Genomic DNA, 25,450 nt, shown 5'->3' on the forward strand with positions numbered 1-25,450 from the left:
CCCGTATAACGTCCCACAAACACACTTTACATCAACCCTATACCCTATAAAACACTACAAACACACAACCACAGGCCCAATCAAGCATCTCTCAAATACATGTAACTGTTGGTTGTTTCATAATGTGCCATGTTCAGACTTATGTCCAAATTGTGGTTTATTAAGGTCTAAAAATACCAGCACGTTTATTTGCAACATCACGGCATCATATGTTTTGTTTGCCATTATTTACCATAGAGTAGAGCTTAATTTGGCATGGTTAAAACCCTAGTAGTCATCGCTTCAACACTTGGCCGTAACAAGAGTCAGTCAGTCGTTCTACAGCGTAATCAATGAAAATACACCAGGGAGAAAGACCAACATCCACTGAGCCCAATCCAAACAGACCAACAGTCTTTGACAACCGTCTCTGAAGTCCTTAAAGTGTCCACCTGAATCAGACATGAGAGGAGTCTGTTCCCGGATCAGATTTCAGTCTCGAAGCCCCAACCTGCAGTCAAACTCCCAGCCTGGTGTTCTGGCACGCAGGAGATGGGGACAGAGTCCTAGGTCTGACAGTCAGTTTGTGTGACTGACACTCCACAGCAGCCAGCGGAGCCAGGGGCAGACAGAGCCAGGGGCAGACAGAGCTAGGGGCAGACAGAGCCAGGGGCAGACAGAGCCAGGGGCAGACAGAGCCAGGGGCAGACAGAGCCAGGGGCAGACAGAGCCAGGGGCAGACCTGACCTCTCCTCTGGTGGGACTCAGACACACAGACATAGAGGTGGAGTAGACTGACCCAGACCTGTGGAAGTAAAATAAGAATGAAAAGACTCAATCGATCAACTAGATTGAGTGATTTCTGGTCGGAAGATAACCACAATCAACTGGCTGCCCAGTGAGACATTACTGTACTAAAATGGTATGACATTATATAAAACATTTCTGATTGAGCCGACATCTGCAGCGTTTACCGTTAATGCAATCTCCGCACACACGAGGGCATCGCCTTTTAACGGTGCATTGTCTACAGTGCTAGAGGGAGGAGGCACTATCCCCATTTATTTAGCTATAAGCATTAAACCCTTGGTTGAATGCATCAACAAAAAGGATAGACATTGTACGAGAGATCCATATCTAACATGCACCCCAGCTACTCAATGGCAGATCACCATCCAAGTACACTGTAATATGACCACTATCAGTACTTATGAATGTCCCTAAACACATTTAAAGTCGAATATTATGAGGTAATTGAAGGGATTTAACCTAAATTCCATTGTAGATTAGCCTCCAGCAGTCTGAGCCAAGCACTGTAACCCATCTAGCACAAAGTATCACATATAAAAAAGTACTGTATATTAATAACATAACTCTCATTATAGTTTGTCAGGTCCAAAGGATAAGAGCAAGTAAAGAGGTTCCCAGAGCGAACGTTATATGTCATTCAGTCTATGGGACTTATCCCGATATGACATATTCCATCCCTCCATCTCACTATCCCTCCATCCCTGATCCCAGTCCTGCGTTACTGTACTGTAGGCCTGGGTCCAGGGCCACGTCCTCCCTCTCCCCTGCAGCTTGTTATTAGTGGTGTGTGGTTGAGTGTGAGGGACAGATGACTGGGGGAGCCAGTAACATAGGAGGCATAACAAGTAAAGGCTCCGGGTCTGTCAGACTGACAGAGTTGGGCTATGGGCCTACTGCCTCACAGTGACTCGCTATGCAGGCTCCAATGTGACAGATTAAGATTAATCACCATGAGGGGACAGATGGAGGGATGGAAGGAGGTAGGAAGGGACGTGGGGTAATTCATCTCATGGAGGAGTCTGGTTTGGCCCCACACCTCCCTGGGGAGAGCGAGGGAAGACTTTCACATTGCATCACAAATTAGGGGGAGCGAGAACTGGGTCTGCTGTGGACAGCTCCTACGCACACTATCAATGGGATGATCTGTTCCAGTATTAACATTGTGGTCATGTATGAGCCAAACATTCTTACTGTACAGCATTATGGTATCAGTCTCTATGATCAACTGTAGTTATTAATCATTTGACCACTTACATTACTTTGGCCGTCTGTCGAGACCAGACCAATATATTGTGGTCATCTACACATGGCCAGGCTGACCACTTACATTTACTCTGGTTCTCAGTAGAAACAAGTGGGGGCTGCTGAGGGGAGGATGGCTCATACTAATGGCTGGAATGGAGCAAATGGAATGGCATCAAACACATGGAAATCATGTATTTGATACCATTCCACCAATTCCGCTCCAGCCATTACCACGAGCCCGTCCTCTCCAATTAAGAAATATTTGTTGGTCTGATGTGATTAATAAGGAGCATCCAGACGCTGCACTTGATGCATTTATGAAATTGCTTCTTCCAATTATTGATAAACATGCACCTGTTAGGAAACTGGCTGTTATAACTGTTAAGGCTCCATGGATTGATCAGGAATTGAAAAACTGTATGGTTGAAAGAGATGGGGCAAAGGGAGTGGCTAATAAGTCTGGCTGCACATCTGACTGGCTGACTTACTGCAAATTGAGAAATTATGTGACTAAAATCAACAAAAAGAAGTAGAAACTGTATTATGAAGCCAAGATCAATAATATAAACTTTGGAGTACTTTAAATGAAATTATGGGCAGAAATACAAATTCAACTCCATCTTTCATCGAATCAGATGGCTTATTCATCACAAAACCATTTGATGTTGCCAATTATTTTAATGATTACTTCATTGGCAAAGTGGGCAAACTTGAACATGAAATGCCAACAATGAACAGTGAGCCATCGTATTCATGCATAAAAAAAACAAATAATGAAAGAAAAGCATTGCAAGTTTGAATTTTGTAAAGTTAGGGAGAGGTGGAAAAATGATTGTTATCGATCAATAATGACAAACCTCCTGGCATTGACAACTTAGATGGAAAGCAACTGAGGATGGTAGCTGACTCTATAGCCACTTCTATCTGTCATATATTTAATCTGAGCCTAGAGGAAAGTATTTGTCCTCAGGCCTGGAGGGAAGCCAAAGTAATTCCACAACCCAAGAATGGTAAAGTGGCCTTTACTGGTTCTAACAACAGACCTATCAGCTTGCTGCCAGCTCTTTGCAAACTATTGGAAGAAATTGTGTTTGACCAAATACAATGCTATTTCTCTGTAAACAAATTAACAACAGACTTTCAGCATGCTTATACGGAAGGGCACTCAACATGTACTGCACTGACACAAATGACTGATGATTGGTTGAAAGAAATTGATAATAAGAAGATTGTGGGAGCTGTACTGTTAGATTTCAGTGCAGCCTTTGATATTATTGACCCTAAACTGTTGTTGAAAAAACATATGTGTTATAGTTTTTCAACCTCTGCCATGTCGTGGATTCAGAGCTATCTATCTAATAGAACTCAAAGGGTTTTCTTTAATGGAAGATTCTCTACTGTCAAACATGTAAAGTATGGTGTACCGCAGGGCAGCTCTCTAGGCCCTCTACTCTTTTCAATTTTTACCAAAGACCTGCCACTGGCATTAAACAAAGCATGTGTGTCCATGTATGCTGATGATTCAACCATATATGCATCAGCAACTACAGCTAATGATGTTACTGAAACCCTTAACAAAGAGTTACAGTCTGTTTTGGAATGGGTGGCCACTAATAAACTGAACATCTCTAAAACTAAGAGCATTGTATTTGGTACAAATCATTCCCTAAGTTCTAGACCTCAGCTGAATCTGGTAATATTAATAATATAATGGTGTGTCTGTTGAACAAGTTGAGGAGACTCAATTACTTGGCGTTACCTTAGATTGTAAACTATCATGGTCAAAACATATAGATTCAGTGGTTGTAAAGATGGGGAGAGGTCTGTCCGTAATGAAGAGATGCTCTGCTTTTTTGACACCACACTCCAAAAAGCAAGTTCTACAGGCTCTAGTTTTGTCTAATCTTGATTAGTGTCCAGTCGCGTGGTCCAGTGCTGCAAGGAAAGACCTAGTTAAGCTGCAGCTGGCCCAAAACAGAGTGGCACATCTTGCTCTTCATTGTAATCAGAGGGCTGATATAAATAATATGCATGCCATTCTCTCTTGGCTAAGAGTTGAGGAGAGACTGACTGCATCACTTCTTATTTTTATAAGAAATGTTAATGTGTTGAAAATCCCAAATGTGTTTGCATAGTCAACTTACACACAGCTCTGACACACACACTTACCCCACCAGACATGCCACCAGGGTTTTTTCACAGTCCCCAAATCCAGAACAAATTCAAGCAAGCGTACAGTAATATATAGAGCCATTATTGCTTGGAACTCCGTTCCATCTCATATTGCTCAAATAAACAGCAAACCTGGTTTCAAAAAACAGATAAAGCACCATCTCACGACACAACGCCTCTCCCCTATTTCACCTAGATAGTTTGTGTGTATGTATTGATATGTAGGCTACATGTGCCTTTTAAAAATGTTTATGTAGTTCTGTCCTTGAGCTGTTCTTGTCTATTAATGTTCTGCATTATGTCATGTTTCATGTTTTGTGTGGACCCCAGGAAGAGTAGCTGCTGCTTTTGCAAGCAGCAAATGGGGATCCTAATAAAATACCAAATACCAAATAAGGTACCACCAACCTCCTGTGGTAGAGACCAACATTATTGTGGCCATCTCAGCGCTGTCTTCATTACACATCAACCACACAATCCTAACCCAATTCTGTAATTCTTTCCCAACATCTCAGTGCCTTCGATATAATTCCTCATGCTGTGCAATGAGCGAAGTCAAGCTCTTTACCAACTATTGCTGAAGTAGTGCTTTTGTATCGATAATGACACATTTTGGCTGTAAATTCTACATTGAAGTCAAAAGATTACCAGTTTTCCTAGGACATGTCATACAGGGAAGATCTCTTGTAATTTACTGACATGCATGTGTTCTGGGCCAATATGGGAATCTCTCAGAGAGTGCATGAGAGTGATAGTCAGTATACTGCATACCAGATCTCCTCTATGGAGCCTTCCGGTGAACCAGAACAACAACCACAGCACCTGGTCCATTAGACAGTGTAATGGAGGTAAACATCGCCTGACCAAATGCTCTTACAGGAAGTCGACTAGAAAACACAAATATTGCAGGTTGTTTACCGTCACACACACTTATGACCCACTTCCTGTTCTCTTCCTGTTTATGGAACAGGGCTCCTTGGGTCCGTCAGGAGTAAGTTAATGACCAGAGTGGGACCCTGTGCGTGTGTATGTGTGTGTGTGTATATGCTAGCGTCTGTGTGCTTTGTGTGTGCATGTGTGTTTTCTCAGGACTAATGACCAAAGTGGGCTGCAGGCTGGGTAGTGTGAGAGAGCAGGAACAGGCAGTGTGTAACTCCAGCCGTGTGATAACTGCACCATCTGTGCTGAGTAACAACACAGCCACCAATAGCGCGATGTTCCCGTAGTCGCAGAGACTGCATTCACGGTAAACACTGCATATGTCGGCTCAATCTAAAATTGTCTTTACATTTTAACGCGGATCTTCCGCAACACTTCGGCGATACGGATTGAATCCAGCCCTAATAATGAATGGCTTATGATTCAAATCATTTCCCCACGCCAGTGTCGTCACAGCTCACTTAGCCATTGTAGTCACAGGATGTGTCCAGTTCAGGGCATCACGTTCTCCTGCGACTTCCTTCCTGTGGGTGTGGGCCCTGCCGTAAGCATTGTCCACTATAGCCATATCTTCCTGTCCATTCTATTACAGTAGCTCAAACACACTGCCCTGCTCTTTCTACTTTATACAGCACAGTGCAATGGAGCGAAAAGCTGCACAGTGAAGTGCCTCGAAAAGTACATTACTGCACATAGGTGAAGTCATTGATGGAATGGATAGTTAGAGAATGCAACTTTCTCTGATAGTGGGTGTCAGTTTAGCCTGTCCACTGCACAGTTCCATGCAGGAGAGAATATAATACATAATAGAGATAGTGTTTTTTTCTAAAGTGCTATGGTCTCAGCCTGGTCTCATTGACTAGATGGACACTATATATATATATATATATATACGAAAGTATGTGGACACCCCTTCAAATGAGTGGATTCGGCTATTACAGCCACACCCGTTGCTGACAGGTGTATAAAATCGAGCACACCGCCATGCAATCTCCATAGACAAACATTGGCAGTAGAATGTCCTTATTGAAGGCACAGTCATAGGATGCCACCTTTCCAACAAGTCAGTTCATCAAATTTCTGCCCTGCTAGAGCTGCCCCGGTCAACAGAAAAGTGGAAATGTCTAGGAGCAACAACGGCTCAGCTGCGAAGTGGTAGGCCACACAAGCTCACAGAATGGGACCGCTGAATGCTGAAGTGTGTCGCGCATAAAAATCGTCTGTCTCGGTTGCAACACTCATTACCGAGTTCCAAACTGCCTCTGGAAGCAACGTTAGCACAATAACTGTTAGTCGGGAGCTTCATGAAATGGGTTTCCATGGCCGAGCAGCCGCACACAAGCCTAAGATCGCCATGCGCAATGCCAAGCGTTGGCTGGAGTGGTGTAAAGCTCACCGCCATTGGACTCTGGGGAAGTGGAAACGCGTTCTCTGGAGTGATGAATCACGCTTCACCATCTGGCAGTCCGACAGACTAATCTGGGTTTAGGCGGATGCCAGGAGAATGCTACTTGCCCGAAAGCATAGTGCCAACTGTAAAGTTTGGTGGAGGAGGAATAATGGTCTGTTTTTCATGGTTCGTCTAGGCCCCTTAGTTCCAGTGAAGGGAAATCTTAACGCTACAGCATACAATGACATTCTAGATTATTCTGTTCTTCCAACTTTGTGGCAACAGTTTGTGGAAGGCCCTTTCCTGTTTCAGCATGACAATGCCCCCGTGCACAAAGCAAGGTCCATACAGAAATGGTTTGTTGAGATTGGTGTGGAAGAACTTGACTGGCCTGCACAGAGCCCTGACCTCAACCCCATCTAACATTTTTGGGGTGAATTGGAACGACCAACTGCAAGCCAGGCATAATCGCCCAACATCATTGCCCAACCTCACTAATACTCTTGTGGCTGAATGGAAGCAAGTCCCCACAGCAATGTTCCAACATCTAGTGGAAAGCCTTCCCAGAAGAGTGGAGGCTGTTATCGCAGCAAAGGGGGGACCAACTCCATATTAATGCCCTTGATTTTGGAATGAGATGTTCGACAAGCAGATGTCCACATACTTTTGGTCATGTAGTGTAACATAGTAAACATAAATCCCGGACACTCAAATTAGTAGGACATGTTACGTTTGATACGGTTACATAAAACTGATGGTTACTTAAAGCAAAAACAAAAGTAGAGTGGATGGGTCGGTGTATAATGTGAATGTCAAGCAACCCAAAGGTTGTGAGTTCGAATCTCATCACAGAAAACTTTAGCATTTTAGCTAATTAGCAACTTTTCAACTACTTACTACTTTTTAGCTACTTTGCAACTACTTAGCTAACCCTTCCCCTAACCTTAACCCTTTTAGCTAACCCTTCCCCTAACCCTAACCTTAACATTTTACCCTTTAACCTAACTCCTAAACTTAACCCTAACCTTAACCCTAATCCCTAATCCCTAACCCCTAGCCTAGCTAACATTAGCCAGCTAGCTAACATTAGCCACCTAGATAGAATTCGTAACATATCGTACGTTTTGTGAATTCGTAACATATAATATGAATTGTAATTCATAACATATAATACGAAATGGGTGATGGCCATCCACAAATTAATACATACCATACGAAACGTAACATATCATTCAAAACGGATGTCTCGGATTTACGTACAGAACAATATGAAATGCTCTGAGACCAGGTTGGTGGTCTGGACCTAACACTCAGAGATGAGACCACACCGATACTCCATATCACAGAGAAGCAGACAGCTGGATGACACCACATTATTTCCCATGACATTACCCCCCACCAACTAACATCTATTCAGCAGCTCATCCATCTGATCCTTTAAGATAATGTTGTTCAAGCCCAAATGAAACAGAATCATTTAAAGTGGTAATTTGAGGTACGGTTTCCATCCGTTCTGTGTAAACTGCTCTGGCTGCTGTGTAAGCACCCTCAGCTTCTCTTAGCCTCTCTCTTCCCCCACACACTCTTTTCTTTGTACTCTCCTCTCCTCCCTCTCCTCCCTCGCTCTCGGCCCACCTCTCTCTGTTTGTTTTTTGAAGAAACACTTTCTGTTGTGGTTTGGGTTGTGTAGCGTTGCGTTGCGGCAGCGACAGAGTAGCCTGATCACTAGAAATAGACTTTGATTTTGGACGTTTGAAAAGGTCCTGGGAACTTTGATACATGCCTACCTCGGCGCTCACCAAAACAATTAAAACAATTGCCCAGCACTGGGTGCGAACTTGTGATCGAAGCGTGCTGCTCAGACCACTGTGCCACCGCAGTTCACAATGCTCTAGCAAGCCGTGAGAATACTTGCTAATACTTGATGGTAATAGCAAGTCATTTTTAAATTTTTTGTTTTATGACTTCCCCAAACCATAGTCCTAACCTTAACCACTCATAATTAATGCCTTAACTGTTAACCTTTGAGTTGTTTCTGTTTTAACCCTGTAAACATGCATAATTAACCCTGTAACCACGCAGAATTAATGCGTAAGAAATAGACATTCATCCATAATACATTGAATTTCGAAGGGAAACTATGAGCTCTTGTTGGGCAGAGATCTGTCAGTGCTGCTCGAAGCCCAGGGCTCAGGGCTTGGAGAGGGGCAGGGAGTGAGAGAGGGCTGACACTGAAACCATGTCTCCTTTATGTCAACACTCTCCCCAACACAACACATTGGGGTTAATCACTCCAACAAGAGGGAGGTAATTATTGCTAATTAGAACCATTAATCATTAGACCTGTTGCTGCATGGTTTGTGTGTGTGTGTGTGTATGTGTGTGTGGGTCGTTAAGTAGTTATTACAATACACAAGTGAGTGAATGAGGGAGAGTGAGAGACTTTCCAGAGATTTTCCTGCTTAGGTTTTATGGCGTTCATGTATCCAGGTTAAGCATTGAGAGGAAAATAAAGGTTTCTGTCACTTTATAAAAACTGTGAAGTAGGCCTGTGGGCAGTTTGGTCCAGGTGCACACCATACTGCATGCACTGAACACTGGCCCTCTCTTTAACTTAACCAGAGAGCCGGACTCATTCAGAGCAGTGAAGTGCGGTGAAGTCGTGGCTGGGTAGCACTGGCTATTATCAAAGCCAGATTTACTCACAAATAAAGCTTGATGAAGCCCAAGTTCACCATACAACAGATATCTCCAACAACCAGAGTGACATAGGCTATTAATCGAAACTGACAAACAATTTCAATCAAATGTAAATACCAATGTAGCCAAGACACACAAGCGATAGCCTCCGATGGCGGCATATTTCATATCATCTGAATAGTTTGCAACGAAAATGGATTTACAATTCTTCCAATGTACCGCGCACGCAAACACACAAACACACACACATAATAATATTATTATTATGTGAAATATTATTACACACACATGATAACAGCAAGCTCTCACAGTCTCATTGCAGAATTAGATGTTCATCCACGTTCTCTAAACATCAACTTTCGAAGTTGCGCCAAATGTCAAATTTCGAAGTTAAGGGTTAAGTTTAGGCACTCATTTCGAATACTTAAGGTAAGGGTTAAGGTTTGGGAAAGGGTTAAAACATTAAGTTCAGGCACTCATTCCAAATGGTTAAGGTAAGCGTTAAGGTTTGGGATAGGCTTAAATCAAAAATAAAAACCGGTGTCCATGACCGGGATCGAACACGCAACCTTCTCATCTAGAGTCATGGTATTACGCCTATCCTACCACCTAGCAAAACCCAAGCCTACTTGATGGTAATAGCGCTCACTGTTGCCCCTAGTGGACGGTTTTGAAGTCATTTCTCGACGTCCACAGGACATGGATAGACATCCAATTTCGATGTAAATCTTGAACGACCTGGCTGCATAATTAATAAGGTTCTTATGAAATGTCCATATCAACAATCGAAATTACTGAAACATGCAGTTCCAAACATCAAAAAAGTTCCAAAACAAAAATCTAGCTTGATATATCAAATGCATCAAAGGGATGTTCTCTATTCTCATGTTCATTCAACAGTAGCATAACCAGCACACTGTTCAAGGAAATGCATTTAGGCTTACCTTTACTTGTAAATTAAGTCCATTCGTGTCACGGATTCTGCCGAGACTGCTCCTCCTCCTGGTTCGGGCAGGCTTCGGCGTTCGCCGTCCCCGGAGTACTAGCTGCCACCGCTCTATGTTTTGTAGTGTGATTGCTTTTGTCTGTCTGTTACACCTGTGTCCATTTGTGTGTTGATTACTTGTCTTATAAGTTCCTTGTTTTGCATTAGTCTGATTGTGTGTTGTTATTTTCTGCCTGTCGTGCAGAGCTGCGTGTCTGCACTCTGTCTATGTTTGGGGATTATTGTTTACGCGTGTTTGCGTAATTGCCTTGCCTCCGTCTGTTTTCGAGGTCGTGTTTTGTTTGTTGCTCTTTGGACTATTAAAGTCTTTTTGGACGTATCCTCTGTGTCCTGCGCCTGACTCCTCCACCACATCCACATCGGAACTACTGACAGAACAACACACCCAAACTATGGAGTCAGCAGGAACAGCGGTGGCACCCGAAGTACTAGCTGCCACCGCTCTATGTTTCGTAGTGTGATTGCTTTTGTCTGTCTGTTACACCTGTGTCCATTTGTGTGTTGATTACTTGTCTTATAAGTTCCTTGTTTTGCATTAGTCTGATTGTGTGTTGTTATTTTCTGCCTGTCGTGCAGAGCTGCGTGTCTGCACTCTGTCTATGTTTGGGATTATTGTTTACGCGTGTTTGCGTAATTGCCTCGCCTCCGTCTGTTTTCGAGGTCGTGTTTTGTTTGTTGCTCTTTGGACTATTAAAGTATTTTTGGACGTATCCTCTGTGTCCTGCGCCTGACTCCTCCACCACATCCACATCGGAACTACTGACAATTCGTCTGTCCTTCAGGGTGAACTCTCAGTGTCAGCGCTGTAGAAGTCACAGCAGAACCCCATGTCCATTATTTAATTCTGCATACAACGCAGGCCCACTGTCGTGTGGGAGACGCATCCCCAATGACTCCTTTGGTTCTATTTTCACACAGACACAAAAAGTCACACACAAACAGTAGCTGGTAGCACAGTTCTCCCACACAGCACACAGGTAGGCAGTTTCATCCATTAGGGCATCCAGACGGTCTGAGAGCCGAATCCTCCCGTGAGAGTGCGCCCGCCTGCAGCCACACTAGTAGAATTACTGTAGTTAGTCGGATCCATCTTGTAGAAGTCAAGGCTCTGGCCCGCATTGAGTGGCAGAAGAAGCCCCATTCCCATTACATCCAAAAGTAAATGTCCAAATCTGGGTAAAAAGTATTAATTGGTAATGACATTTCAGAAAGGTAGAACGACCACTGTTCACCCGACAGTTAGCAGTGAGGGAGATGGTGGTTGCCTGTCATGAATAAAGACCTCCTGTATATATAGTTGACTTTCCACTCTTCGATCCCTCCAAACAACGCGTTACATTATTCCAACTTGGAAACATTTTCAGGTGCAGTATAGTGTCCATTTGTCAGGTTGTTTTTGTGATATATGAAATCGGCTCAATGCAACGAATTAAGCTACTTCAAGCTAGGCAAAGGGGCGACGCCTATGCTGACCCAGTCCATTAACAGTGACTGGAGTCAAGAACAGCTGCGCATGTCAACGATTTGAATGGATTTGAATAGCTGGAAAGGAAGGCATGAATACCGTGGCGACTGTCCTGAGGATTTAATGCAGTTTTAGCAAATGTGGAGAATTTTAGCATAAAAAACACAAGAATCGTATTTTTTATTTGGTTTTTCATAACAGCTTTTTTTATTCGATTATCACAGCGTAAGCACTGCCTACCCTGCCTACCCTGCCTACCCTGACTGCACGTCACTGATTCTGACTGCACCTTTAAACATATAGATACACACAGAAACACACATTTACATGCCTACACCCAACATACAACGTAAACCAGCTCAGCACATTTCCTAGCCCATCCACTCCCACTTATTGGCACTTTGAGTAATGAAAAAAAAACAATAAGCTAAGTAAGTAAGCTACACTAAGAAGTCATGGAAAACCAGTGAGTAATACATAGTAAATGAAGAGACTTGGCCTCTCCTCAGGCAGGGAAGCACAGTGATTAAATAATTGAGTGAGAGACAGAAATGTCATGATTCTCCTGGGTCTTGGATGACAGCTGGGTGTAGAAGTCACTTGCCTCAGTCCCCTCTGTCTCTCTGCCAGATGACTCTCTCTCTCTCTCTCTCTCTCTCTCTCTCTCTTCCTCTCTCTCTATCTCTCTCTTCCTTGCTCTCTCTCTCATATGCCTGTGTGATTGAGGGGATCATGTGCCCGGCCAGGAAGCTAAGAGCTGATATGATGAGATGGCTCTCCTGGACCACTCTCCAATGGCCCAGTGAAGGCCCCACAGAGCCTGGGCCTAAAGCTTCCCTCTCTGCCTACCAAAGCACCAGGGTTGTAATCATGTGCCATACTCTAAGTGGACGCAACAGTGGCATCATAATGATGAGTCCTTTATTTAAAGGGAGAGATCAAGCTGATCCTAACTGTTACAGGCCAATTTCTATCTCGCCCTGTTAATCAAAAGTTTTGGAAAATAATAATAATCAACTGACTGGCTATTTTGATGTCTATAGTATTCTGTCAGGTATGCAATCTGGTTTCTGCTCAGGTTATGCATGTGTCACTGCAACCTTAAAGGTCCTAAATTATGTTACCACTGCCCTTGACTGTAAGAAATGGTAGACCATTCCATTCTTGTGGGTCGGCTAAGGAGTACTGGTGTCTCTGAGGGGTCTTTGGCCTGGTTTACTAAATACCTCTCTCAAAGAGTGCAGTGTTTAAAGTCAGACCATCTGCTGTCTCAGCCACTGCCTGTCACCAAGGTAAGGGTGCTCTGGAGCGGCTAGATGTTCTTTACCATTTGGCCATCAGATTTGCCACCAATGCTCCTTATAGGACATATCACTGCACTCTATACTCCTCTGTAAACTGGCCATCTCTGTATATCCGGCGCAAGACCCACTGGTTGATGCCTCTTAGGCCTCCCTCCCCTCTATCTGAGAAACCCTCATCCTCAACATACAGCACCCATTCTGCCAGTCACATTCTGTTAAAGGTCCCCAAAGCACACACATCCCTGGGTCGCTCCTCTTTTCAGTTAGCTGCAGCTAGCGACTGGAACAAGCTGCAAAAAAACACTGGACCGGTTTTTCTCCTCTACTTGTGGCTGCTTCACGTCGTGTACTGTTGTACCATGTTTGTGCTGCTACCATGTTTTTGCTGCTGCCATGTTGTGTTGCTGCCATGTTGTGTTTTCATGTTGTGTTGCTACCATGTTGTGTTGCTACCATGTTGCGTTGCTACCATGTTGTGTTGTTGTCATGTTGTGTTGCTACCATGTTGTGTTGTTGTCATGTTGTGTTGCTACCATGTTGTGTTGCTACCATGTTGTGTTTTTGTCATGTTGTGTTGCTACCATGTTGTGTTGCTACCATGTTGTGTTGCTACCATGTTGTGTTTTTGTCATGTTGTGTTGCTACCATGTTGTGTTGTTGTCATGTTGTGTTGCTACCATGTTGTGTTGTTGTCATGTTGTGTTGCTACCATGTTGTGTTGTCATGTTGTGTTGCTGCCATGCTGTGCTGTTCTCTTAGGTCTCTCTTCATGTTGTTGTGGTGTCTCTTTTGTCATGAGGTGTGTTTTGTCCTGCATTTATTTTTTAATCCCAGCCCCCATCCCCACAGGAGGTGTTTTGCCTCTTGGTAGGCCGTCATTGTCAATAAGAATTTGTTCTTAATTGACTTGCCTAGTTAAAAAAAGGTTAAATAAAAAGAAAGATCTTTCATTATGTAGTTAGCGTTCTCTTAGGATCACTGAAACAAGCACTTACTGTCCTATTTTAACCAGTTTGGCAAATAAGGGGTAGAATTGTAAAAAGTCTAGAAGACGTATGTTGGGGGGCTATCCTGTTACACGCTGGTGCACTGTGTGCCCCCCTGAGTGTGCCCCATAATTGTTCTCAGGAGGGGGGCATAAGGTACTCACCTGCATGTTAATCTAAGCCCCTCTTTAACTCTGTAAAACAGGCTGCGGAAATGAGTCCTCAATTAGGCCTGCTGGTCCTAGGACCCCATGGACCCCCCAGCCCATGAGTACATACATACATACTGACCCCTGTTCTACTAACAAGCAGAGTAAGGGGAACAGAGGGGGGCTAATGGGTTTCCAGTTTGAGTAATACGTGTGTTTATAACTGCATTCAGTGTGTGTGTGTGTGTGTGTGTGTGTGTGTGTGTGTGTGTGTGTGTGTGTGTGTGTGTGTGTGTGTGTGTGTGTGTGTGTGTGTGTGTGTGTGTGTGTGTGTGTGTGTGTGTGTGTGTGTGTGTGTGTGTGTGTGTGTGTGTGTGTGTGTGTGTGTGTGTGTGTATGTATGTGTGTGTGTACGTCCGTGCATGTGTGTGCGCGCGCGAGCGTGAGTGTATGTCGCATGGGCATGAACATTCCAAGCTGGGAAAAGTTGGGGTCAGCGGTGACAGCAGGGTCATTAAGATATTTCTATGAATGTGAGTCATAATGTTTGGATGGCTGCTCCACTACCCCCCTTTCCCACAGCAGCCCCTCCTGGAGAATGTCAGGGAGCCAGTGATATGAAAGGTTAAGGGCAGTGGTGGGATGTAAGGGGTTGGGGGACATGAAGGCACATATTTGTTTGTAGATAATGGGGAGAGGAGAGTGAAAAGGGACTCACAGTTCCTCACAGTACAGTCAACCAACAGTCAACCTCTCTGGGAGTAGTGAACTACGTATAGTTCAACTAGTAATTTAACTACATTTTGCAGTAGCTTGGTGGTAGTCGAACTACATTCAAACCAAGGAAGTATTTTCAGTAGTTAATTACTTTTTTGCCATGTAGCGGTGTAGCTAAATGTGGTGAAGTAGGCAAGAATTGTCTTTCTTTTTCGACATCAGACCTGCCTAATTCTCACTTGAAACATAGGTTTGTGTTTAATAGGCCAAATTACACATTCTGTTAACTTCTGACTCCAGAGTGATCTGTTCTTGCAATTTGTAGTCATTTCAGATTTAGATATGATAATATATCATGAAGTAGTTTGGATGTAGTGAACTACTTTTTCAAAGTAACTTGAGTAAACTATATTTTTCTTAAGGGTAGATTTAGTGTAGCTCAACTTCTTCCAAGTGTGAACTGTAGACGTAAGTCGAGGAGTGAAGTCTGGGAACATGCATCTGCGACTTTCAAAGTCGGAAACTAATGTGGTTTTCCAACAGGCTCAGATCATGGCAGTGTTGCCATTGTTTGTAAAAATATATATATTATAACGTCGAAATAAACATGTCCCCAACCCCTATATCACACACTCACAAACTGAAATCATATGTGTGTACATTGTACAATCAATTAGTAAGAGAGAGCCTCAAACATCACATACATTTGTATATATCCACTGTATACATGAATCACGGCAAAGTTGGTTCCTGTTTCAGTCATGTCTTTGGTCACATCCGCGTGAGTCAAACAAAAAAAAATGAATGATTGCTTGACAATAACGCCTCCCACAACGCTGGCTATGGCTGCAGGATAAAGTTGGTGAAGAGCAACTGCAGAAACTTGCAGTCGACTGCAGTCAACTTCATGACCTTTGATCACATGATTTTTGTAAAGTTCATGCAGTCGGACAGTTTTTATCCCAATAATGCAACACCCTGAAAGGCGGTGACTTGTCAAATGTGATCCGCTCGAACGGGCCTGGTAGCTTGATAAACTATATTTCCAGAGTAGCTTCCCCAACACTCTGTAAATACAGTGATGCCACCCTGTGTACGATGTAGGAATTGCACCCTTGTTGGCCATTGACATAAGGCAGCAAGCCTGAAAACCATAGACTGCGTTCACACAGGCAGCCCAATTCTGATATTTTTTCCACTAATTAGTCTTTTGACCAATCACATTAGATCTTTTCACATCATTTCCTTTTCAGCGCTGATCTGATTGGTCAAAAAAACGATTAGTGAAAAAAAGATAAGAAATGGGCTGCCTGTGTGAACACGGCCATAGTTGTGCTGTAATACTCAGCAGTAGTGTATAAAACAGTAGATGTTAGGCTATGTCATATGACAATAAACTACTCAGACGTAAAGTAACTGGGCACTTTATTGTGTTAATCAAAAACAATCTGGCACAACAATCCACAAAGTACTCTGGAAGTAATACAGTGCACCATGTCAACTTTGACCTCTGAACTTTGAACTGTTTCTACAGACTACCTCTCCTCCTTAGCCAATATGTAAAGAGCTCTCCTTTCCCCCAAACACACACGCACACACACACACACACAGTTGGGGTGCGTCACATAGCATGGAATAGAAAGGATCAGCGATTGGAGGGCAGCGTGAAGAACAATGATGCTAATTGGACAACTGGATCAACATTTACAGAATGTTTTTTTGAATGATGATAGTTTTTGCAGAACGTGTATGGTACAACTGTAAGGGCTCTATTCGATCTGTATCGCCGAAGTTTAGCGTTACAGCTTGATTTCAATTTAAAGGCAATGTTCCCGCGTTAGCAGAGACTGTGTTCACAGTAAACACTGCATTTGTCATCTCAATTGGAAATGACCTTTAAGTTTATATCGCGCAATATGTAACGCTTCAGCGATATAGATTGAATAGAGCCCCAAGTCTCTACATGAAAATAAAAAAAATCCACCATAACATATTAGCTTATTTGTGCACATAAATACATAGGATAATCATATTGAACATTGTGCTTTCTCAAGTCACTCTCTCTTCTCAAAGGGTGTCTCCCAAATGGCACTCTGTGGGCCCTAGTCAAAAGTACTGCACTAGGGAATAGGGTGCCATTCAGATACGCAGCCAAAGTCTCCATTGTCAACTGCCTAGCCACTAACCTTGGTCATGCAATTGAAGAGCACAAAACTACAGCCCACTTAACTTATTGGCCTCAGTCATTCAAGAGTTAATAATTACATCTTTATGAAGCAGTTATAAATAAAAGACAGGATTCCATACATCTAAATGCTCTCATAGACTTCACTGGTAAAAGGAGAAAAAGTAAAAGCATGTTTTATTTTAAAAAGCCACTTGTCAGCAACATACTATGTATGATGTATATTGAATCGTACCACAGAAAGTCAGTGGACCAAGCCTATACACAGAAAGGAAACTAGGTGGCGATCTACTCACATGAGTACACACATACAGGACAAATGGGTTTTGCTGAACTCAAGGCAGCAAAGAGATACTGTATAATTAACACACAGAGACGGGCCTAGAGAAGAAGCAGGGAAGGAGGGACGTTTATTTACGCACGCACACATGCGCACACAGACACACACACACACACACACACACAGACACACACACACACAGCGACTGATCATTTACCTAGGCAAACAGTGTAGCCTAAAAGAACAAAGTATGTACCATTTAGAATAAAAATCGAGATGTTTTCTTTTCACACATAAATATCATGCTTTTAGCCCAAAGATGGGATGTCGTTTTCAAATCCCACTATTGTCTTGCCACCTCCACATTGATGTTATGCAGTCTGTCACTTGAACCATCTCAGCTCCCCCATGTAAATGTGTCAGCACACAACACAAGTCATTAGAGTCAGAAAATACACACAGATCATTTAAATAAATGACTAAATAAAACACAAAACGTATTTCTTGTCACCCCATAAACATACAGGTAGAATATCGCCCACTTCCTCTACCTTGTCAGCCATTTTGTAAAATAAAATCACAATGGAACCATTGTATTGATCCTGTACACTCTCTCTCTGCTTCAGAATCTCACCTCACTGTAAGAACTCTCTCTATACACTGGAATGACAGTAGTACGTTCTCCTATCTGTAGTGGTTTGGACCAAAAAAGTATATAAAAGCCTACATCTGCCACAAAGCACACATCTACATTATGCACTCTGTGAAAAACACGTGAAATGTGATTATATCTACGCTGATCAATGTGCGTTTGGAGGTAAGTGGAATCCATTGTTTTTGTCCATCTCACAATTTGTAATCCGTATCATCATCAAAGTAATTGTCATCTTGGGCTGTAAATGTGTGTTTGTGTGTCTTTTTCCATTCTGATATTCCAGTTACAAGCCAGTTGTATTCCAGTTGAGAGATTGAGTGACACACACTGAGACATCTTTTAACTTGGGGACTCTGTCTGTCTGTTCAGTCTATTCTCTAGTTGTGAGGTCTCTATCAGAAGTTCTCCAGGAGAGTGCATCCAAAGGGATTGAGAGCTGGGGCAGATAGAATTAAGACAGGGGGAATAATAAGGGGCGATACAAGCAAGTGGTGGTAATCGGGGGTCAGGGGTCAGGGCAGAGTGAAGCATCATGGGGCAGTAGCTAGTGGGGTGACGGAAGATAAATATTCACAAAGAAGGAGGTGCTGTGTGTGTGGTTGACCCCCTCCAGAAGTCCTTGGTCTCTATCAGTCTTTGTCTCTCTCTTTTCCTCCTCCCTCTCTTCTCTCTCTTCCCTCTCTTCCCTCTCTTCTCTCTCTCCCCCCTCAGTCTCTCTCCTTCTCCCTCTCCTCTCTCTCTCTGTCATTACTCCCCTGCGCTGCGTGGTGCTCGTGGGAAGGGTTTCCCATCGTGGGTTCGGCGGTTCCTCCCCTTGCGGATGTCCTGCAGATGCTTCCACTTCTTGTTAGGGGGCCGGATCACGGGACCGATGGGCGGGGCCTGTTTGTCGGGAGAAGACGGGAAGCTCTTGTCCAATTGGGCGCTCTTGCGTGCCCACACCTGCTCGCAGATTTGATCCACGGTGCTGAGGTTCGGGTGGTCCACCAGCTGCATGAAGTCCCGGTACCACAGCTTCTGATTGGTGGAAGGTGGGCCGCCGCCTCCGCTACGGGGGTCCAATCGAAGGAGAGGGTCAGCGGGCGGGGAGGGGGAGGAGGAGGAGGGTACTACCTCCAGGGTAATGCCCAGTAGGGTCTGGGTGAAGCCGTGCTCCATGGCGTGGCACTGGTAGAGGCCCACGTCACGCTTCAGTACCCTCCTCACCAACAGCCCCCGCTCTGTCTGCAGCACGCGGTCATCCAGACGCAGCTGGATGACATCACACACAGACAGAAACACACACAGCTGAATGTTAGAGCTTGAAACACAGTCAATGTGAACCAAAAACCACTTGAATACTGTTGAAAAAATGATTGAGGGGAAATAGTTACTGTGAATGACCTCTCAACTGTATATCCCTTAACTATCATTTTTCCTTTTACCTCTTCCCTGGGGTTGTGGGGGTGTTTCTGGAAGGTCCAGGTCACTCTGGCCTGCAGGGATTTGGGGATACACTCCAGGAAGGTGCTGCTCCCTTCCACCCCAAACAGCCTCCTCTCTGCCACGCGGTGCTTGTGGTGGTCTACAGGGGGCAATACACACCATCAAATAACATGAGCTAATGTGATATTACAATTCTACATGTATTTTACAGTCTTGAGGTTGACAACGTATTATTCCAAGTAGTGTAAGTGGTATCTAAATCACCATGGGTGATGGTGAATGTGTGTGTGTGCCGTTTGTCCCTTGTCACTTGTATGTTCACAAAGGCCGCCATCCAAACTCTGAGATAATCACAATGACCTTTCCCTATCTTGCACAACACCCTCACTGAGCACATGATATGACATAATTGTGTGAAATCACCATGTCATGCCATTTGTGTAACTCGTCTAATACAGGCCAAGAGAGATTATGGCACAGAATCACACTATTCACCCTGCCCTCTCTGGGTGGGAGCATGGGAGAGAGAGTTAGCTCCTTGGCGAATCCTAATTTGAAATCAGAGTGCGTAACTAAAACGTTGGTCTAATCTCCCATTGATATCAGCATGATTTATGTAAGTCTGAGTTCGGAGTGAAAGAGTCTTACCTCCTGAACACAGGGTGTTGGGGTCTCCATTCCTCACGTCCTGACGACGGAAACGCCTGGAGAAAAAAGAACAGAGCGAAGTGTTGATATGTCTGTCTGATCGCTTGGGATTATGACTAGGGTTCTACCTGGTACCAAAAAGGGTTATCCTATGGGGAGAGCTGAAAGAACCTATTGGACCCCTTCTTTCTAAGAGTGTAGTCAGCTGGGGTTTGTATGAGTAGGGTTGGGGTGTTTAGATTTGGCTGGTTATAGTGGATCAGGTTTGGTGATTACAGTTTTAAAGGCAGTGGATAAAGTTGGTTACGGTTCAATGGTTTGGCAAATAGCATGTGAGGTTGTTTACTGTTTGGTGTTGGGTAGGTAGCATGCTAGGTTGTAAGCTAGAGTTTGTATATTTGTTTGCCATTTGGTGTTGGATAGGTAGCAAGCTAGGTTTTAAGTTAGAGTTTGTATATTTGTTTACCGTTTGGTGTTGGGTAGGTAGCGGGTGCAGGAGGTGCCGTCCCAGGCGCAGTAGGGGTCTCTGGCCAGGCAGCACTCAGCGCAGGCCTTCCCATAGACACTGCAGCGATGCAGAGGAACCTGGGCCAGCCCCGTGTCTGAGCCCACATACAGCTGTTGCTGTGGACAGAGAGAGAGGAGCAATGTTAGTGGCATGCAGTCAAATTACTTGATATTAAACATCTTGGAATTATAGTATTAGAGAGCTAATAATTCACTGGTGCCAATCTTTCAGATTTGATCTTAGCTCTCCTCTAATGCTCGCTTTTAGCTTCTAGTTGTTGCCCTGCACCTCTCCACCCCCTAAGATGATACCTTAGGGTTTAAGAGACTCTTACCCGCTTTGAGGATATCTGCATGTTGATGACGGATGAGGCATCCTGTAGAGCAGAATAAATGGTTAAGTATCACACTCTTAAATAGAAACTTAAACGTATACTTGCGTGTCATTAAAAATACATATACAGGCCAGAGGAGGCTGGTGGGAGGAGTTATAGGAGGACAGGCTCATTGTAATGGCTGGAATGGAATAAATGGAACAATTTCAAACACATGGAAACCACGTTTGACTGCGTTCCTTTTACTCATTACAATGAGTCCTCCTATAGCTCCTCCCACCAGCCTCCTCTGATACAAGCAGAATGATGGATGGACCCCCTCACCTTGAACACCTCTAGCTCCTCCAGTAGCAGGTCCTCCATGTTGTTCCAGCTCTCTTTAGGTACAGAGATCACCTTCAGCACCGTCCCTTTGTCTGCAACACACCAACACAGAGTTTCAGACTGGATCCCACAATCCATCCATATTCAATATACACGCTGCTCAATATTATACATTCTATTTAGTATAACACATAGAAACCAAGTGTCAGGAGTATACAGTCGTGGTCAAAAGTTTTGAGAATGACACAAATATTATTTTTCACAAAGTCTGCTGCCTCAGTTTTTACGATGGCAATTTGCATATACTCCAGAATGTCATGAAGAGTGATCAGATGAATTGCAATTAATTGCAAAGTCCCTCTTTGCCATGAAAATTAACTTAATCCCCCAAAAACATTTCCACTGTATTTCAGCCCTGCCACAAAAGGACCAGCTGACATCATGTCAGTGATTCTCTCGTTAACACAGGTGAGAGTGTTGACGAGGCTGGAGATCACTCTGTCATGCTGATTGAGTTAGAATAACAGACTGAAAGCTTTAAAAGGAGGGTGGTGCTTGAAATCATTGTTCTTCCTCTGTTAACCATGGTTACCTGCAAGGAAACATGTGCCATCATCATTGCTTTGCAAAAAAAGGGCTTCACAGGCAAGAATATTGCTGCTAGTAAGATTGCACCTAAATCAACCATTTATCGGATCATCAAGAACTTAAAGGAGAGAGGTTCAATTGTTGTAAAGAAGGCTTCAGGGCGCCCAAGAAAGTCCAGCAAGCGCCAGGAACATCTCCTAAAGTTGATTCAGCTGCGGGATCGGGTCACCACCATTGCAGAGCTTGCTCAGGAATGGCAGCAGGCAGGTGTGAGTGCATCTGCATGCACAGTGAGGCGAAGACTTTTGGAGGATGGCCTGGTGTCAAGAAGGGCAGCAAAGAAGCCACTTCTCTCCAGGAAAAACATCAGGGACAGACTGATATTCTGCAAAAGGTACCGGGATTGGACGGCTGAGGACTGGGGTAAAGTCATTTTCTCTGATGAATCCTCTTTCCGATTGTTTGGGGCATCTGGAAAAAAGCTTGTCCGGAGAAGACAAGGTGAGCGTTACCATCAGTCCTGTGTCATGCCAACACTAAAGCATCCTGAGACCATTCATGTGTGGGGTTACTTCTCAGCCAAGGGAGTGGGCTCACTCACAATTTTGCCTAAGAACACAGCCATGAATAAAGAATGGTACCAACACATCCTCCGAGAGCAACTTCTCCCAACCATCCAATAACAGTTTGGTGACAAACAATGCCTTTTCCAGCATGATGGAGCACCTTGCCATAAGGCAAAAGTGATAACTAAGTGGCTCTGGGAACAAAACATCAACATTTTGGGTCCATGGCCAGGAAACTCCCCAGAACTTAATCCCATTGAGAACTTGTGGTCAATCCTCAAGAGGCGGGTGGACAAACAAAAACCCACAAATTCTGACAAACTCCAAGCATTGATTATGCAAGAATGGGCTGCCATCAGTCAGGATTTGGCCCATAAGTTAATTGACAGCATGCCAGTGCGGATTGCAGAGGTCTTGAAAAAGAAGGGTCAACACTGCAAATATTGACTCTTTGGATAAACTTAATGTCACTGTCAATAAAAGCCTTTGACACTTATGGAATGCTTGTAATTATACTTCAGTATACCATAATAACATCTGACAGAAATATCTAAAAACACTGAAGCAGCAAACCTTGTGAAGACCAATACTCAAAACCTTTGACCACGACTGTAACGTGGTGGGAAACAATGCAACCTTATACTGTCTACAGTTGACAGTAGATGGCATAAATTAGCCTGGGTGCCAGTCTGTTTCTGCTCTCTTGACAACTCCTTATGGAATTGTCATGCCAAATGCTTGGCTGGACAATGACAGCAATGGAGTTGGCAAGAGCACAAACAGATCTGGAACCAGGCTAAGCATGAATATTAAGGGCTACCTGTAAGAGTAAGTGGTTACCTGTGCCAATGAACATGACATCATACTGCCCGTCTGCGGCGCCCACCCGGTCCACAGCGATCTGGGTGAAGCTGTAGTCTACGTTGGTCCTCAGGAAGATGGGCCGGCGGTTCAGGGGGTACACAGGGTTAAACATGAGAGGGTGGTGACGCGCAAACTGGATCACGTCGTCAGGGAAACCCTTGGTGGACTCAAAGCTGCCGAATGTCTTGCTGGGGCACTAAGGGGTCACACAGAGTAACAGTACAGAGAGGTTATTATGAGGTTATTATAAGATTATTATGAGTTAAGACAGGTCACATGGGCTCAGCCCCAGGGTTTAACATCGGCCAAACAGAGCTGTCACAATGGCGATTGTTAGTATAGTTAATGAGCTAAACTACTGATGTTAGAATTTTATATTCAGTATATTCCTACAGAACTGCTGTAGGCTACGTACCATGCCAGGGCGTGGGTAGGGGACTTTGCCCTGGAAAGGGACCCATTGGTAGTTTGGCCCCTCTTTGTGGGCGAAGGGCCCCAGGAAGGCCCTACGTATGTCATTCATGGTGTAGATACACACGGCTGATCCCTTGAAAACACTGCTGCTGGGAGGCAGGGGACACACAGTTAGAGACAGAGCCTACTAATAAACACACAAACACAGTCAGAAACACAAACACACAAACACACACAAGCACTTGCACTCATATGCACACACAAGCATAGGAGCACAACAATAACTCAATCCATCCCCTAGTTTGAACTCTGACCTGGAGGTAGAGAAGATGGTGTAGACCAGAGGGTTCTTCCTGTCCCTTGTCTGCAGCAGGAACACATCCCCTGTGGGAGGAACACCGGTCAGAGGTTAGAGGTCAAAGGTCAGAGAAACACAAACATAACCTCTGTCTCTGTCCATTTAGCTCAGATGACTCTTCATTGGTTGAATCTCTTGCTCAGGTATAGCCTGGAGTGACAGCTAGGATCAGATAATGCACTCGGACTGTAACGGCTACTTACGGAGCTCGTCAAAGTACGTGTCACTGCCGTCACTGCCCGGCACAGAACAGATGAGACGAGTCTTCAAGAAGGTGGTCCACTTGTTGACCAGACTACGCTGGCCACCCATATCATTCTGCAACAACGAACCAAATAAACATTATAGACCAAAGTTATAAAGGAAAGATTCCCGTAATAATATGTAATTGCTGTACATACTTAAACATCAAACAATTCTATGTACAAAACAGTGCCATTGACACAGCATACTGTATGTGTATGCCAGAGCCTAAGGAAAAGGTTACGAGTGTGTGTAATAGTATTAGCTATGTTACAATATGATGCACTTTAAGCTATGGTACAGCACAGGGACAGTATAATGTGAGTGGTGTTCTCACCCTGCAGAGCTGTCCAATACGGGAGTAGGTGGACTTCCCCAGGCCCTGAGCCTCCACCGCTGTCTCCCGGAAGAAGAAGAAGATCTTATCATCGTCTGGGTTCTCACTCTCTGGCACCCAGAACGAACCCACAAACTTAGGCTCTAGAGGGGAAAGAAATAGCAAGTGATATAGCACTAAGTGTTTTATTAGGCATTATATATGCTAGAGTGAATTCGGAAAGTATTCAGACCCCTTGATTTTTCCACATTTTGTTACAGCCTTATTCTAAAATGGATTCAATCATTTTTTCCCCTCATCAATCTTCACACAATACCCCATAATGACAAGGCAAAAACAGGTTTTTATACATTTTTGCAAATGTATAAAAAATATAACACTGAAATATTGCATTTAGATAAGTATTCAGACCCTTTACTCAGTACTTTGTTGAAACACCTTTGGCAGCAAATACACCCTCAAGTCTTCTTGGGTATGACGCTACAAGCTTGGCACACTGTATTTGGGGAGTGTCTCCCATTCTTCTCTGCAGATCCCCTCAACCTCTGTCCGGTTGGATGGGGAGCATCGCTGCACAGCTACTTTCAGGTCTCTCCAGAGATGTTGGATCGGGTTCAAGTCCGGGCTCTGGCTGGGCCACTCAAGGACATTCAGAGACTTGTCCCGAAGCTATTCCTGCATTGTCTTGGCTGTGTGCTTAGGGTCGTTGTCTTGTTGGAAGGTGAACCTTCACCCCAGTCTGAGGTCCTGAGTGCTCTGGAGCAGGTTTTCATCAAGGATCTCTCTGTACTTTGCTCTGTTCAACTTTCCCTCGATCCTGACTAGTCTCCCAGTCCCTGCCACTGAAAAACATCCACAC

General features: G+C 44.1%; 1 protein-coding gene and 1 long non-coding RNA gene across 4 annotated transcripts in view; both read right to left on the reverse strand.

Annotated features, from left to right (window-relative positions):
- LOC121538144 overlaps window positions 1-10,275 on the reverse strand; it is a 103,961-nt gene extending 93,686 nt beyond the window's left edge. The window contains exon 1 of the long non-coding RNA XR_005995178.1: window positions 10,180-10,275. This is a non-coding gene — a long non-coding RNA (uncharacterized LOC121538144). The remainder of the gene's footprint in view (window positions 1-10,179) is intronic.
- Window positions 10,276-16,270: 5,995 nt separating this feature from the next.
- Window positions 16,271-25,450, reverse strand: part of LOC121538141 (semaphorin-3B) — a 63,594-nt gene continuing 54,414 nt past the window's right edge. For all 3 annotated transcript variants that reach the window (XM_041845933.2, XM_041845931.2, XM_041845932.2), the window contains exons 8-18: window positions 24,592-24,734; window positions 24,215-24,329; window positions 23,968-24,037; window positions 23,655-23,799; window positions 23,216-23,435; window positions 21,222-21,313; window positions 20,898-20,939; window positions 20,522-20,679; window positions 20,056-20,111; window positions 19,407-19,546; window positions 16,271-19,233 (exon numbers count right to left, since the gene is read on the reverse strand). In XM_041845933.2, coding sequence (XP_041701867.2) covers window positions 18,730-19,233; window positions 19,407-19,546; window positions 20,056-20,111; window positions 20,522-20,679; window positions 20,898-20,939; window positions 21,222-21,313; window positions 23,216-23,435; window positions 23,655-23,799; window positions 23,968-24,037; window positions 24,215-24,329; window positions 24,592-24,734 — 1,685 coding nt within the window. In that variant the 3' untranslated portion in view covers window positions 16,271-18,729. The remainder of the gene's footprint in view (window positions 19,234-19,406; window positions 19,547-20,055; window positions 20,112-20,521; window positions 20,680-20,897; window positions 20,940-21,221; window positions 21,314-23,215; window positions 23,436-23,654; window positions 23,800-23,967; window positions 24,038-24,214; window positions 24,330-24,591; window positions 24,735-25,450) is intronic.

The sequence above is a fragment of the Coregonus clupeaformis genome, chromosome 24, assembly GCF_020615455.1.
Source record: "Coregonus clupeaformis isolate EN_2021a chromosome 24, ASM2061545v1, whole genome shotgun sequence".
Taxonomy (NCBI): Eukaryota; Metazoa; Chordata; class Actinopteri; order Salmoniformes; family Salmonidae; genus Coregonus; species Coregonus clupeaformis.